Source organism: Cuculus canorus, chromosome 9 (genome assembly GCF_017976375.1).
Source record: "Cuculus canorus isolate bCucCan1 chromosome 9, bCucCan1.pri, whole genome shotgun sequence".
In the NCBI taxonomy this organism is placed as follows: Eukaryota; Metazoa; Chordata; class Aves; order Cuculiformes; family Cuculidae; genus Cuculus; species Cuculus canorus.
In genome coordinates this window covers 25,699,462-25,715,795 of record NC_071409.1, presented here as the reverse complement: position 1 = coordinate 25,715,795, position 16,334 = coordinate 25,699,462, and the positions used below count along the sequence as shown (strand labels likewise).

The 16,334-nt window shown below is 45.5% G+C and overlaps 1 protein-coding gene across 7 annotated transcripts in view; it reads left to right on the top strand.

The window, feature by feature from the left end:
• Positions 1-9,383: 9,383 nt before the first annotated feature.
• Positions 9,384-16,334, top strand: part of TSC22D2 (TSC22 domain family member 2) — a 29,080-nt gene continuing 22,129 nt past the window's right edge. For 3 of the 7 annotated variants that reach the window (XR_008451157.1, XR_008451156.1, XM_054073869.1), the window contains exon 1: positions 9,385-11,970. Coding sequence is in view for 5 of the 7 variants with exons in the window: in XM_054073869.1 (XP_053929844.1) it covers positions 9,983-11,970 (1,988 nt within the window). In the remaining 2 variants the exon portion in view is untranslated. Of the gene's footprint in view, positions 11,971-16,334 lie in introns of all 7 variants that reach the window. The other 4 variants (XM_054073868.1, XM_054073870.1, XM_009567693.2 and 1 more) reach the window with 4 other exon arrangements.

The following is a 16,334-nucleotide window of genomic DNA, read 5'->3' as shown; positions in this document are numbered from 1 at the left end:
CTTCTTGGAGCCCCTGATCCAGCGGGAGGTGTCCCTGCCCATAGCAGGAGGTTGGAACTGGATGATCTTTAAGGTCCCTTCCAACCCAAACTATTCTATGATTCTATGATTCTAATTCTTATCTATATGGAATGACTTATTTATAGTGCAAGTGAGAAAAAAATCCTCCTCTGAAATGAAAATGCTTAGTGTACCACTGCTTTTGCAATGTATTACTAATGAGTTTCTACAGTATTTAAAACCTTCAGGACAATCCTCGGATCAAACTCCTAACATTTTTTAAGGCTTGCCATAAAATAGATGATTATTATAGAAATCCTAGTAGGGATTATTTTTTTAAGTGTTAAGATATTTTTCATTTGACTCAGAAGTAAGTTTGTACCACCTCCATCAGTTTACTCCAACAAACTTCAGAATATTCACTTTGCCAAATACGATGTTTTCTCGCTTTTCTCTGGCTCGCAGGACAGAATTCTGAAAGTGTTTTGAATTTGCACATGTATTCTGAGATCAGTTCTTCAGCATTAATGATGAAGTACAACAAATTATGCCTGTTCAATCACGATTATAATGGAAGTGTACCGTTATAAAATAATAATAATGACAGTATAAAACACAGTATAAAATCATGAACAAGTATTGCTTGCCTACTCCTAACACTTTTATTTTTGCAGAGCAATCCCTCTCTTTCCCTGACAATTTTACTGCAGTGGATTTCAGTGGAACTACTTAAGTAATTTTTAAAGGGAAATTAACAGCAGAAAAACTGACTTATGTAAACAGAATTTAGGTTTCTATTCGATACATCATTTTAGTGACTGACAGCAGGAGTGTTGGAGTAGGTGCAAAGTCACGAGCTTTCATGGTCCCTGTACTGTCTGATGAGAAAAGCAGCCACAAAAAGTATTACAGAGGCTTTATGTTTTGTATACAGCTCCTACCTGGAGCCAGAGAATCCATCCACCCAGTGCAAAACCTATATTTCTGCTTTTGTAGAGAAGTGGCAGTTATTGCAGAATGCAAGTTTTATGGAGCATGTTTATGCAAAAAAAATAAAAGGCCAGGGAACCAGTTTTGGCTAATCAGTATCCCACATGATAGGGTAGTAATAGATCTGTCAAAAATTACTCAGAACCTAAATACGTAGAAGTTCCCCCACACCTTTATTTATCCAGCTCTAATCTTTGTTCTTGAATGCAGGCTCAAAAGTAAAAAGGGGAAGAAAAGGCATTGCGTGTGTTGAAGCGAAGCGCGAGGGGCATAGGCACAGGTTCACCTTTGAACCTGGGTATCTCTCACAGTAGAACAAACGACTGTTGTCTCAGGTAGTTAGAGAGCACAGACCACCCCACGCCGAACAGTTGGACCTCCCTGGAAAGTCTATTTAAGAAGGCCACCTAAATCATAGGATCATAGAATAGTTTGGGTTGGAAGAGACCTTGCCCCATGGGGCAGCCACAACTTCCCTGAGCAACCTGTTCCAGTGCCTCACCACTCTCACAGTGAAGAAATCCCTCCTTATGTCTAATCTAAATCTGCCCCTCTCCAGTTTATCCCCATTACCCCTCGTCCTATCACTACAAGCTTTTGTAAACAGCCCCTCCCCAGCTTTCTTGTAGCCCCTTCGGGTACTGGAAGGTCACTCTAAGTTCTCTTGGGAGCCTTCTCTTCTCCAGGCTGAACAACCCCAACTCTCTCAGCCTGTCCTCGTATGGGAGGTGCTCCAGCCCTCGGATAATCCTTGTAGCCTCCTCTGGACCCGTTCCAGCAGCTCCACATCCTTCTTATGTTGAGGACTGGACACAATACTCCAGATGAGGTCTCCCAAGAGGAGTAGAGAGATGAATCCCATCCCCCACCCTTCTGGCCAAGCTTCTTCTGGTGCAGCCCAGGACACATTTGGCCTTCTGAGCTGCAAGTGCACGTTGCTGGCTCATGTCGAGCTTCTCATCAACCAGCACCCCCAACCAGCACCCCCCAAGTTTAATGTCTGCTCTGAAACTGCTCTCTCATCTTAAAAATAGACGATCTTCCTACTTCACATTTCCTCTTCCTCTTACACTGCAAACATTATGTAAGGACCTACACTTTAAGAACTCAGAACTGCAAACTGATCTCTAACAGCAGATCAAGTCATGCTACAGCTTATTTAAAGTATCCAACTAGCTAGCCAAAATTGGTGTACGTTCCATTTTTCCTTAGACAACATCCAATGTTAATGAAAAAAAAAAATGGCCTGCCATTGTTCATGCTTTAACACTAAGAGATAATTTATATAGGTGGTAAAACACCTGAACAATGGTTTACACACAAAGTAAAGTGATTAGTTACTGCTCAAAGAAGAATTATTCAGCAAAACAAGCAACTTCAGTTGCAGGAAATCCAGCACTGACTGAATGAAATGTTCCATTACAATGCAAAGAGACAGATTTAGGACAAACAAAGTCTACCAGAGAGCTGTGGCCTCTCTCTACTAGTCTTTACTCAATACGAGTTTCACATATATGAGACAGCATGCTGCTGAATTCCATGAAAGATAGCTGAAACCATTCACATGGGTCTTTTAATGAGGTTAAATGAAACCCGATCTGGATTCAACTTGATCATAAGACTGGAATGCTGAAAATGCTGTAATCTATTTATACATCAAATTGAAGAAATCTTGTGTGTCTTTACATTTCATTGCATTCCACTGCCTTCACTAAATATCTACAGTTGTTTCATATTCAAACTGAGAAAGAAAAGACAGACCAACTTGACTTATTTATCCTTAAAGCCAGGATTCATTTCTTTGCTGTTAAACTGTGGACCAAACCCAGGTCTGATCGATGCCTTCCCTAAAAGTGCTGTTCCTGCAGCAATAATTCATCGCCAGTGCAAACACATGGTACTTGCCTTATATACTTGCCTTCAAAATACACACTTTTCTTTCAGCAAAAAGAATGTACTGTGATCCCAAACCAGATTTGCAGCTAAGATTTGACCTATACCTTTCTCCTTTCTCCTCCTCTAAACCACAAATGGGTCAAAATCCAGCAGAAAGCAAGGATGAGAACAACTATGTGAACTAGAACAGCCAAATCGAAAGGATGACAACCACCCAGGGGCTTATACAGCCCAAAAGTAATTGAAAATACCCAGTCTATCAACAGTCAACCTCAGACTCCCCAGTGAGACAACACTCTTCAGGCAACTGTTCCTTAGAATGCTGCCATCTCCCTAAATTATTTACATCTTTTTTCAGGCATGCACAATGGTCTTTGACACGTTATGCTGAACAGAGGAAAAGTCCTGTCCCCGACTGCTCCCAAACAGCACAGTCAGGTGCAACACAAGATGGTATGGGAAAAGGAAAGGTACCCACCATGAAGAAGAGCATGTTAGCTAAAGACCTGTCTGTTGATCTGTGCAAACATTCATCTCAGATTTTAACATATCTCACTTAAGTAAAACACAGCTCCCACTGATGTTTAATGGGTTTTGCTATTGATTTGAAATGGGTCAGGACTTGGCTAACAACAATTGACGAGACTTCATAAATTTTATTCGTTTCTATTTGCAATTTAATGAGTTTCCCTGTGTGTTACAGTTTCCATTTGGTCTCACTTGTTGGTCGTATTATATTTTTTCATTAGTTGTTGTTATGTTTAGTGCCCACTGTTTTCCGTATAGAAGACAATGAACACTGCAAAGACAAAAAAAGCAATTTTGTTGGGGTCAGGAAAGAGGAAATTTCCATGCTTTTTGTCACATGAGACTTTAAGAAGAGCCTGAAGCGAAATACTGCAGCTACCACTAGCTGGTTCTCTTGGTAGTTAGTGGCCTTTACAAATGCAAAAATCCTACTTAGACATTCAAGTAACTCATTTGCCCTTTTCTATGCCCTTCTTCCCTCCAGCAGTCTGTAACCTGGAATTTGTCTTCCAGGCCTTGCAGTCAATGTCTCCTAGCTTGAAATTCAAAAGGACTTAAAATGCAAATTACCTTTGCTTCTCAGTCCAGTTTGAGATCATCTGTGATAACTTGGATCAGTTTTAAAAACAAGAAGACTTGTGGCTTGCTGCCTAGCACCACTAGTTTAATAAAATGGAAAATCCACAGTTTACAGGGAAGGAAAGGAATTTCTGATATTATTGTTTACTTTAAAGTTTAAGATGTTCATGCAGGATCCTAATGCAAGAGTCATCCGAAAGGCAGTGCGTTCTTAAAGTGCCAAACTGGTAAACCTCGATTCACATCCAAGAAAGTTTAAATTTTAGTAACTCCAAAATCTCTGTTGGAATTTGAAAAGAACCTGGTAATCAGGAGGGAGGGGGGTTGGAACTAGATGATCTTTAAGGTCCCTTCCAACCCAAACTATTCTATGATTCTATAAATAAACTGTTTATCACTTGTCCATTATTATGTCAGTATGTTAACATTTTCAGGCAGTATCACATAGTCTGACCAAAATTTAGGTCTTGGTACTCAACACACAAAAAAGAGGCAGGCAGAGCCGTGATGACTTCTCTGTATTTGCAGACAAGGCAGGTTGATGGATGGGAGAGGAAAAAGAAGAGGTACAAAGAAGGAAAAATAACTTGTGCAAGGCTACACTACAGATAAATACCAACTTAGCTGTAAGACTGAAGTTAAAAAACTAATCCCCTGAATTCTTCTGACTGACTTACACACAAACAATTCCAATCCTGAACCTGGGGTAAATGCCCTAGCTGTTAGATCACACTGCTTCCCCAGGCTAGTTTTTAATCTTCAACAATAATCACCTAATGTTATTAAAGGCTAAGAAATGTGAACCCATGAACTCTTGACACCAATAAATAGTCCAGCTCCCTTTGATAACTCCTACAGCTTTCTTTTAGAACATTGCATTTTTAATGTTACCATGAGGAATTGTCAAAATTCTAAGTTTATATAAGCACCTATGAATATACAGATTTACACAGACAAGCATCGACCTCTAGATGTGAGCATGTGGGTGCCTGGGTAAACTCCACAACCGCTTCGGGTTTCTAATGTACAGCTTTTCTCCCTGTCTGAGCAACAGACAGATTTAAACTAGGATCAGTGGGAAGAACAACTTTTTTGCCAATTTAAAATCATAAAAACAAACAGTATTTTAGTACCATTTTCACTGGATACATGCATGCAGTCAGTGTTTGAGTCATTACAGCTTATTCTCGTTCCCAAGGACCTTCTTTTTTGGCCCTTTGTCATCTGTGATAGCATTTCTTAGAGGCTGAGGTGTTCAGTGAAAGCTACGTGTCTTTTGCTTGACTGATGCATAATCCTTAAACGCCAAAACATGTAAACTCACCTGCGGTCCTCAAACAGTAGAACCACAAGTGTGGAAAGCTGTGAGCAGCGATCTTCACTACTGAAACTCTGCCAAGGGATCCTCTGAGAGAAACATGGATGCAGAAAGCAGGGAAGAATGACACAAAACTCTGTCCCGGGACACAGGAGCACTGAAAAGGAGTCTGCTACCTCGAGAAAACAGGAACACATGTACATACACCCAGAAATCACGACAGCCCCATGCTGACACTCACAGAAACTCAAACAGGAGTTGTGGGAATTTAACTAAAGGGGGCAGATGCTTTTCTTGAAGGCAAAAATGGAACACATACATGCTTAATACGGAATAAAAATAACAGCTTGTTTGTGCCCAATATACTAAAATATTGTTGAGCGCTAATTCAGCCTTGTGAAAATATGATCCGTGTAATGCTGCCAAGGGCATTGTGTGGATTATTTGTGTATACCTTGGCTAACCTGGGCATGAGCTGTAGCAATTCTTATACTTGACTTTTCAGAAACCTTTCTGATTTGTTAGGGAATCGGTTTATCTTGTCCATTGTTGTGCTTCACCCTTTCCCTATTTTACCTTCAATTAATTTCGCTTCCTTCTTTACTACACCACGCTAAATGTCAGCCAAATAGCCTGCTCCTCATACATTTTAAGTTATGCTAAAATATTCATATATACACAGTTCATGAATGGAGGGGTTAACGGCAAATGACTGTTTCACTCTGGGATTTAGAATTTTATAATTGCAAATGTTAATTTATTCTGAACAACAGTGACAAATTAATGGATTCTAAAATAGCATGGTTGCTATTTTAAATTTCAGAGCTATCTAAATTAGAAGACCACTCTATTAATGCAAATTTTCATACACTAAAGTAATACAGTAGTTGCACAAAAGTGAGAAGAAAATGACTTTTCATTTTGATTTACTGCACTGTCAGGAAAAGCATCTGTTTTTGCAGCTTAGCAGCCTACTCTGCAACTGCCTACAGGAAGCGGATCAGTGGTGGAAAATGTACTGCCCTCTCCGTCATGGTCTGTGTACCTGTACAGTGAGGAAGAACCTCAGCCCACTAATTAGGTATCAATTTCCTTCTTATAATAATTTTGAAAGATCACCTGTAGGAGTAGAACAACTTCTGCCTCTGTTTCTAAAGTCCCCTTTCACGTTTGTAAAATGTTACTTCCCGAGGGAGACTTTGCTGATTTCACGTTTTACTGAGAGGAAATCTCACACGCAAATCCAACAGTCGATCAATAAAAATCTTTGCAACTGCCTTATATCATTGTATATTTCCAATGTTCTACTTTAAAGCAAAGAAAATGTTAAATATTACAGTTTGAGGGAGATTGTGCCACCTTTGGTCATGTTAAACAGTCCTCCACGGACTGCCTTACTGACTGAAAAGTGTTGGATCGACTCACGCTGGTGTTCTGGCTTCCAGCATCTCTCCACTGACATGCCTATTAGTTATTGGTGTGAGAACAGGGCTTTCAAAATATATTCCTATCCAGAACAGTTTCATCACATGTTTTCCTGAATATATTGGATTAATATGCCCTAATGTTTTCCATTTGAAAATGAAGAGTTTAAAAAAATCCATATCCAAAAGTCACCTCAAGTCTTCACTGTTTCCCGCAGCTACTCCTTGCCCTTGTGAAATATTCCCCAAAGGGTCTCATCTTCATTTATAGAAGATTTACGCCACATACAATTCCAGCTGCTTCACCTCCCTACAGCTTCCATAGTAACCCAAAAACCGCCCAGAAATCCTGCTGACCTCACCGGTATCTGGTATAAGCAGCAGTGCTGTATGAAATACTGCATTATTATACATCTGACTTAAGACCATAAGACTTTCTCTTTAATCCCCTGTTGTTGTGATTACTTTCAAAACTCCCAACACATCCGCATGCTCCCTGTTAAAATGAAACTTAACGTGCCAAAGCAGCATTGCCCTCTCTGCTCAAATACAGAGTCCCATTCTTTTATCAAATTATACACAGCTGACTTGCAGAACAAGGAGTTCCTGGTCTAATGGAAGGTTTGAGGTAAACAGAAGATAAAGAATATACTTTGTCTTCCGGTGGGTACCTGGTAGAAGCTGCCTCAGAAAGTGTTGCCTGACAGAACTTTAATCATATGAGGAACAAAAACTCCTGTATACCAGGAGAAAATCTGACAATTATAATACAAATGGAGTTCAGGTGGGAATTCAGAATCATTAAGGAGGACAAAGTATGCTTCATAGACAGTTCATCATCTCCTAACATACGCAGAATGAAGAGACTCTAGAAGGCAGTTTTTGGAGAATATGAGGAGAGGAAATGATAAGGGATGAGTTAATGCAAAGAGAATCAGAATCAAAAATAAGGTTCATACTAGTGTAAAAAGAAGTAAGCAGAAAACAAAGTGAAGAAGATGTGAAAAAAAAAAAGCAAGTCTTTGCACAGTACATGCACACAGACAAGGAAATCAAGGATGTTATGCACGTAAGGAGAATTCATGAAGTACCACAGAACAGAAAGCTTACCGAGAGCAGAACAAATAGGGCATAACCTGAGACTGGGGTCTCAAAAGAGACCATTCAGTGCACATGGCAATAGATGAAGGGACGGTCCTCTCCTCGGAGAATGCCCAGAAAAGCTGGGTTTTGGTACTTGGCAAGACATAAACTGTGGGACATTGACCAGAGATTAGTGGAGAAAACCCTACTGGTTATCTTCTACATTTGATCAAACAACACAACAAGATGTCCCTGAATTATAGCACAGCATCTTCACCAGGCTAGTGAAAATGATGGCAACACTCAAAGAAACCAAGATGTGGGTGATCATAAGGATTCACTCCTCTCTGAGAAGAAATGAGAAGGTGTGATAGACCCCCAGATCCATTGCCCTTCATAGGCTCCCTATCGATATGACCCAACAGTATGTGGAGGAAAAACACCCAACAACCCCAACAAATTGACTTTTATGGCTAGAAATTGGCCATAAAAAGGGAGAAAATGCCAGCCCTGTGGAGAAGGACTTGGTAGTGCTGATTGATGAGAAGCTCGACATGAGCCGGCAATGTGTGCTCACAGCCCAGAAACGAACCATGTCCTGGGCTGCATCCAAAGCAGCGTGGCCAGCAGGGCGAGGGGGGGTCTGCCCCGCTGTTCCTCTCTTGTGAGACCTCATCTGGAGGATTGTGTCCAGTTCTGGAATCCTCAACATAAGAAGGACATGGAGCTGTTGGAACGGGGCCAGAGGAGGGCACAGACTCCATCAGAGGGCTGGAGCACCTCTGCTATGACGACAGGCTGAGAGAGCTGGGGTTGTTCAGCCTGGAGAAGGCTCTGAGGAGACCTTAGAGCAGCTTCCAGCACTGAAAGGGGCTCCAGGAAAGCTGGAGAGGGGCTCTGGATCAGGGACTGCAGGGGTAGGACAAGGAGCCAATGGTTTTAAATTAGGAGGAAGATTTAGATGAGACATGAGGAAGAAATTCTTCATGATAAGGGTGGAGAGGCATTGCCACAGGCTGCAAGTGGTGGCTGCCCCATCCCTGGAGGGGTTCCAGGCCAGGTTGGATGGGGCTTGGAGCCCCTGAGCCAGTGGGAGGTGACCCTGTCCATGGCAGGGGTGGGACTGGATGGCCTTCCGACCCATTCTGTGATTCTATGCAAACAGGACTGCTTTAACAACCAGATGGGCGAGTTTCTAAATGGAATTCGTGTGATGTGGGTGCAACTGGTGGGAGAAACACTTAAAACACGAGGCAGTCCCGTCTCGGGGTGCACGGTCCGCCCGCACCCGCTCTCATGCGGGGCCGCCCGCGCACCTCGAACTCAACGCCGTCCCGCGCGCGGCCGGGAGGAACCAACCGTAGCGAGGCGGGGGGGGACAGGGGAGTAACTTGGCACATTCTACCCAGCCACCACACACTCCGCTCTAAACCACACCCCCCCGTACCCCGCCCTTCTTTCCCCGCCCCATGGCGGCTGGGCGTGACGTTGTCACGCAGTGCGTAAAAAGGGGGGCGTGGCCGGCGCCCCTTCCCAGGGTGCAGCGCGGCAGAACTTGAGCCCCATCTTGGGCGACGGGAGCCGCAGTCGGAGCCCGCGCTCCCGGGGCCGGCGAAGCGCAGCGGGGCCTCCCCCGGGCCGCCTCCTCCTCCTCTTCCTCTCCTTCCCGCCCTACTGGGAGGGCGGGGATTGCCTGCGGGGTTCACCCGCGGGCTGGTTGCGAGCAGGATGCGCCTGGCGCTGGTGTCCAGGTAGAGCGCGGAGACAGGGCCGGTGGGAGGGGGCCGGGCCGGGGAGGGGGAGGCGGTGGGAGAGACGGGGCCGCCTGGGCCTCGCCCGGCCGCCGCGGGCCCGTTTCTACCTCCGCCGCGCCCGCCCCGGGGCCCGTGCCGAGCCGAGGCCGGCAGGAAACCGCGGGGAGCTCAGCCGGCCCCGCCGAGCTCGGAGAGGGGGTTGCGGCGGGGAGGAAGAGGAGGAGGAGGAGGAGAGCTCCGGCCGGGGAGGAAGAGGAGGAGCCCCGCCGCCCCCCGCGCCGACTGGAGCGCCGCAGGAAGCAGCCGGAGGATGTGCGTTAGCGCCGGGGGCCCGGCCGGCACGCCGTGACAGCCCGGCCCCGCGCTTGCCTCGCCCCGGCTGGCGGAGCCCCTCCCCGTGAGGGGGAAAGATGTCCAAGATGCCGGCCAAGAAGAAGAGCTGCTTCCAGATCACCAGCGTGACCACGGCTCAGGTGGCCAGCAGCATCACCGAGGACACCGAGAGCCTGGACGACCCGGATGAGTCCCGCACCGAGGACGTGTCCTCTGAAATCTTTGATGTTTCCCGAGCCACCGACTACGGCCCCGAGGATGTCTGCGAGCGGAGCTCCTCCGAAGAGACTCTCAACAACGTGGGCGAGGCCGAAACTCCTGGCAGCATCTCTCCCAACCTCCTGTTGGATGGGCAGCTGGCGGCTGGCGGGGTGGCTGCAGCTTCCCCAGCTGTGGCCCCTAACGGGGGGGCTGTGCCCAAGAGCTCTGCTGTGCCCTTGCCAGCTGCTGCCCCTGGCCCTGCCGTGGCAGGAGGCAGTGGTGCTCAAACCGCCTTGCCCTCCACAGGGCCTTCTGCATCTGCTGCTGCTGGGACGATGTCTCAGACGGTGTCTGCTGCATGCAGCTCACGCTTCAGGGTGATCAAGCTGGACCATGGTACAGGAGAGCCCTACAGGCGAGGACGATGGACGTGTATGGAGTATTATGACCGGGACTCGGATGGCGGTGGTGTCCTGGGCAGAACTGGAGATTGCATTCGACACAGCAGCACCTTCGAGCAGGCTGCTCAAGAGAGGGACAGTGGCCTTGGTGCCACAGGAGGTTCCATCGTGGTCTCGGCTGTTCCCGCATCGACCCATGGCCCTGATTCTATAGCTGACAGTTCCCTGACTGCTGTGTCACAGCTGCTCCAGACAGAGAAAATGAACCCGTCCTCCCTACAGCAACCTAGTTTTGTCATTGGGCAACAACAGCAGCCACAACAACCCATAGGTGGGGCCGTGCCTCAAAGTACTGCTCAACCTATGTTTTCTGGGGCTTCGGTAGCAAATCAGCAAATGGTGGTGCCACAGCAATCGCAGCCACAGGTAAACACGCAGGGAGTTGCACAGGCTGGACCCAACGGGAAGGGGATGGCACCTCCGAGTGTGACAGTAGGGCAGCCCAGCGTTCCTGTGGCGCAGCAGCAGGTGCAGCAGGCCAACATACCAGTGACTCAGCCACAGCAGTTTGCTTATTCTCAGTCCCAGATTCCACCAGTGCATCTACTGCCGACGCAGCCTTCTGGTCAGACCGAATACATGCAGCACATGACAATTATGCAGTCTCAAGGAGCTCTTCAGCAGGCCACTGCAGGCTCTGTTCCAAGTACTGTGGCTTCCAGCCTTCCTGTGGGGCAGGTGACTGGTCAAAATCCCTCACCGGTGGGAGCGCAAGTGATGGGGGTGTCAGCACAGCCTGGCGAAGCAGTTGGACAGGGATCAGGAATAATGCAGGGTGGCCAGACACAAGCTAGTCAGGCTGCTGTTCCACAACCAGGGGGTGTGGTGCAGCAAGGCATTGGACATACAGGGGTTGTGCAACAGAAATCTGTGACTCAGCATCAAATGGGTGGAAGCACTCAAGTGTCCGGAATGCCTGGTGCTCCCCACGCTGTGGTCTCTGGAGTTCAGAACGTGCCTGCGGTTGTGCCCGGTACAAGTGTGCCTAGTGTGTCTACCACCACTTCTGTTACTATGCCAAATGTCCCTGTTCCGCCGGCCCCATCCCAGCTGCCCAGCCACACTTCTGCCAGCAGAAGTACCGGCGTTGTCCAACCACAGCATGTTGGACACTCGTTAATGCAAGGCACCTCTAATGTACCTGCAAATTTGCCACAGTCAAACCTCGGACAGTTTCAGACTCCAGCTCAGACCTTAGTAGGCCAGATTGATGATACGAGAAGAAAATCGGAACCCCTACCTCAGCCACCACTTTCTCTTATAGCTGAAAGTAAACCTCTTGTGAAGCCTCCCATTCCAGACACTCTAGCGAATCCTCTTCAGTTACCTGCAAGTACTCCTATGAACAGTCTTGCCAGCTCTGTGTTTGACATATCTATTCCCGTCGATGGTGATGAAGACAGGTATGAATTACTTTATAATGCCATAAAAATACCTTTTCTTAAGGCGGGGGGAACCTCCCACCAACTTCCAGGTTATTATCAGGTGGTTTTTGTAAGCTTGTATTTTCACAAGGTTGCACGGATGTTTACCTGTGCTACTTTCTGGTTCTTTTGAAGAGAGTATAAGGCATAGCAAAGTGTTCAGGAAAGGAGTGAACTGTACTTGGTCTCTCAAAACAGGGCAGAAACCTTTCAGAGCCTGAAAGCTGCTTAGAACACAAATAATATGACCTTTTCCAAAGCAAGGACTGAAAACTGGCCTTCTCCACCTAATTGTTAAGCATGCAAGGAAGACTGTTCTCTCCCCTGAACATGTTGTAAAATGCTGGAATGACAACTGGGTTAAAATGGGCTTCTCAACACCACTGTATTGCAGTGCTGTTAAAAATAGAAGCATTGGGCTATCTTAGGGCCATCAGGTGGGGTATCATGCAAAACTTCAAGGCTTGTAATGCAGGTTCGTGACTTCTATCCTGCTGTTGAATTTGCACTTTATAGTATCAGTTACCAAGGAAAGTACTTGAATGCAGATGTGGATTTGTATGCCCTGACATAGCGAAAGCTCTACAGGTAATGGTCTTCTGCATTGAATAGAAAGGACACCACTTTCTTGAGCAAAGATATAGACAGGATGGAAAGTAAAGCTATACAGTGAGTTTTCTTCATGGGAAAGGAATTTAGAAGCAGTAGTTGTAACAAAGGTGGGTGCTTATGAGCAGGCTCATGAAAGGAGAGAGGAAGCATGTATGTGCTTCTTGTTCCCTTAGCTTTGTCAGACTACTTTGAAGGGTGGCGTGATGGCTGAAGTGTTCTTAATTGACTTCTTTGACAGAAGGCTTTAGGGAAGGCAGTACTGAAGCACTAAATTAATGTTGCTTACTTTGCTGTTCGCATTACTGCAGTTTGGAGGAATAAAGTGTCTCTGGGTTATAAGCATTTGTATTTTGAAAAACAGAACTAACACTACTGTGAGCGGGTCTGATGTGCTGAGTTAGCCTGTAAGCCTTCCCTCGCCTTGGAAGACTACTGGCTTGAAGTCGGTCAGTGTTGCTCGGCGTGCCTTTGAGGGAAGCAGTGGCATATGCAGCTTAGGGTGCATTGGGTGAAGAGAGTGCCTCAAACACAAATCAGAGTTTAAGTAAATTCTGAGAGTTAAGTCTGCAGTAACACAGGCCCTATGCTCAGGGAAGCTTTGGCTGATGCTGAGTTTGAAACAGTAACTCTGCTGATGCCTTTGTGTGAGGAAAAGCCCTATTGTAGAGTTGCCTGATTAAAGTGGTGAAGGACTTCCAAGAAAAAGTGAAACAGTTAATATTTTCTAGTAGCTGTGCCTACCTTAAGAGGATTTGACTCAGCTGACAAACTCCTCTTTGTGCAAATAAGGTTAGATTTCAGGCTGGTTGGTTTTTTTCATAGCTGAGTATGTTATCAGAAGACGATTTATTTGTCTTGTGTTTTATCGTCCTGATGATTAAGGAGTCAGGAAGGAAGGAATGTGTTTTGCATTCATTTTGTACAGCTTCTGATACTTTATTTATATAAATTTTAGTAACAATTGTGATTCTCTGTTATAAATGAATCGCTTTATATTGTGATAAGGAAAAACTTGGCCTACTTACTCAGACCTGCAGGCCACTGGCTGCATTGCACAGTGGTGAGGCAGTTCTTGGTGCTCTTGCCCTGAACAGTGATTTTTAAAGCTATTTTCGTGCTCCTGTCTTTGAACTGGAGCTGCCTTGCAGCGATGCTTCATATCTTTGCTTCTATAGGAACTTTTTCAGAAGCTTGGCTGTGGGAACTGTGAGTAGGAAATGGGATTGGACTCTAAATGCAGCGTTCATTTTTACATGTTGCGTTATGATGTTCAGGGAGAAACTAACTTGTGGTTATCAGAAAAGAGATGCATACTTCTCAGTTCTTCACTTCTGCAGCGGCTGATAACACCTTGTCATTTCCTGGAGTGGTACACTAGGCAAGGAGCTCCATGTTGTGCATGAGCCTGTCTGTCTTGGAATACCTTCCTTTTCTAGTGGTACTAATAAGCAAGAAAAGCTGACCTTAGGCAGGCCTGGACTTCATAGAAAGCAGGAGATACAGAGGTGGTAGATCGAAGTCTATTCTTTGCTCCACTCAAACAGTATCCTGACTTCAGACAGAAAGGAGAAAATAACCTAGCAGCTTGTTAAGGTTGTTTCACCACTTTGGTTTTGTTTGCTTTACTCGCTGAGAAGGATTTATTCTAAAACTGTCTCCTGCTTGTCTGCTGTTCTCTTTTTCCTTCTGCTTTTTTCCCCTCTTACCAACCATTTAAATTACGCCACTGCTCCCGTGGGCTTGCACCCAGCTGCTTTATCTACTGAAATCAGTGGTGAAATAGTTAATTAAGACCTTCAAGTGTCATTGATAGGCAGAGGGTTGACACTCTGATAAAACTAATAGGGTGCAAAGGGAGTTCACACATAGTGAGTCCCTGCTGGAGGCTGCCTGCAGGCTCGAGGAAATAGAGCTTGGTCTTGTTTAGAGTTTGCTTTGTGATCGAGAGAGACATTTGTGGGAAGTGTTTTTCATCTTAATACGAATGTGTAACGTACCCAGGAAGTCACTGTGTCAGCTGCTATCTGCACTTCTTCTGACACATTTAGTTGTATTTGTACGTGCTTGAAACTTGTGTAGCTCATTCTCTTAGAGTCATCATTTAAAATAGTGAGTCACCAAGGAACACTGTATAGCTCTCGATATCCTGGATTTATCTAGTAGGTCATTCACCATTCTGAACATGAAGAGGAACTTTTTAAAGGTAAAGCAGTTTAAAATGAGACTTCTTTGAGAACAGAACCTGAGGAATACAGTTAGTGGGGTAGAGGGAGGTCTAATGTAAAAAGCTGCTTGGTTCTCATCTTTCTACAAAAAGCTCTTTGTGTTATTCTTGTCTTATGGTCTGCTGTTTTAAATCAAACTATGTCTGAGATAGAGGTGAGGGTGTAAGGTTATATAGTGTGACATGTAGATAGATAATACAGAACTCTGTTGCTGTAGAATTGGCTTTCTTGCAAGACGTTGCCCAAACCCTTTCTGTTTCCTTTTCTGACAGTCTAGGACACCTTTATAGCAGCCTGGGAGAGACTGTGCTTTCTTGCATTGATCTGATGAATAACAAAGAATCAAATAATCGAGAAATCTTATCTGGTGGGGAAGAGAGGGTAAGTGGGTGGTCCAGAAGAACGAAAATAAACAGCCCCACTCTGGCATGACAGAATCTTCCTTTAAAAAGCAAAGCTGTCTTTTGCAGTTGATGAGTCTAAATCACTATGTTCTTGAAGAGAGAAACGTGTTCTGTGGAAGTTAGGAGATCTACAGCCTAACAGTTTTCTTTTCCTCTGTATATATGGCTACAAGCAGAATAAACTGTAACGGTGTTCAAGGATGGAAGAAATAGTCCCCTTACTGAGAGAGATGTGAGTTTAGCCTGGAGAAGAGGGGGCTGAGAGGGGACCTTATTGCTCTCTACAGCTACCTGAAAGGAGATTGTGGAGAGGAGGGAGCTGGGCTCTTCTCCCAAGTGACAGGGGACTGGACAAGAGGGAATGGCCTCAGGCTCTGCCGGGGGAGGTTCAGGCTAGACATCAGGAAAAAATTTTTCATGGAAAGGGTCATTGGGCACTGGCAGAGGCTGCCCAGGGAGGGGGTCGAGTCACCTTCCCTGGAGGTGTTTAAGGGATGGGTGGATGAGGTGCTGAGGGGCATGATTTAGGCATTGTTAGGAATGGTTGGACTCGATGATCCAGTGGGTCCTTTCCAACCTTGTGATTCTGTGATTCTGTTGCAGTCCACTTAGAATGTGGAATCTGACACACACTGTAAGAACATGAATAGAACTGGATCTCAGAATTGCCCCGACTCTTCATTTGCTGGAGGCCAGAAGTGGTATCGGTTGTTTTGGAGGGCAGTCAGCTTACCTGGGAGGATTTAGGGATCAGTGTTTGGCAGTGTCTCCGCTCACTTTTATGCTCATGTATACACAAATTTGTAGTTGACAAGCATAATATTCCAGCTGGCTTAATAACTTTATTTTGGCTCTTTGAGGGAAAGAAATATGTTGCCTCTGTTAAAAGAACGTAACTGAGAAAGCTTGTTCAAACCTCCTACATGTTTGGCAGGCTTTTTGGGCAGAATATTACTAGGCACACTGGAAAAGGAGCAGAGTATAGATCATTTTCCAGAGATAGCTGACCAGCTTGGACTGTGCAGGCTGTATTCCAGGAACGCTAATGAATGGCTGCAATTGTGAGCTGTCAGCCACAGCAGCTAAACTGTTGAAAACCTGA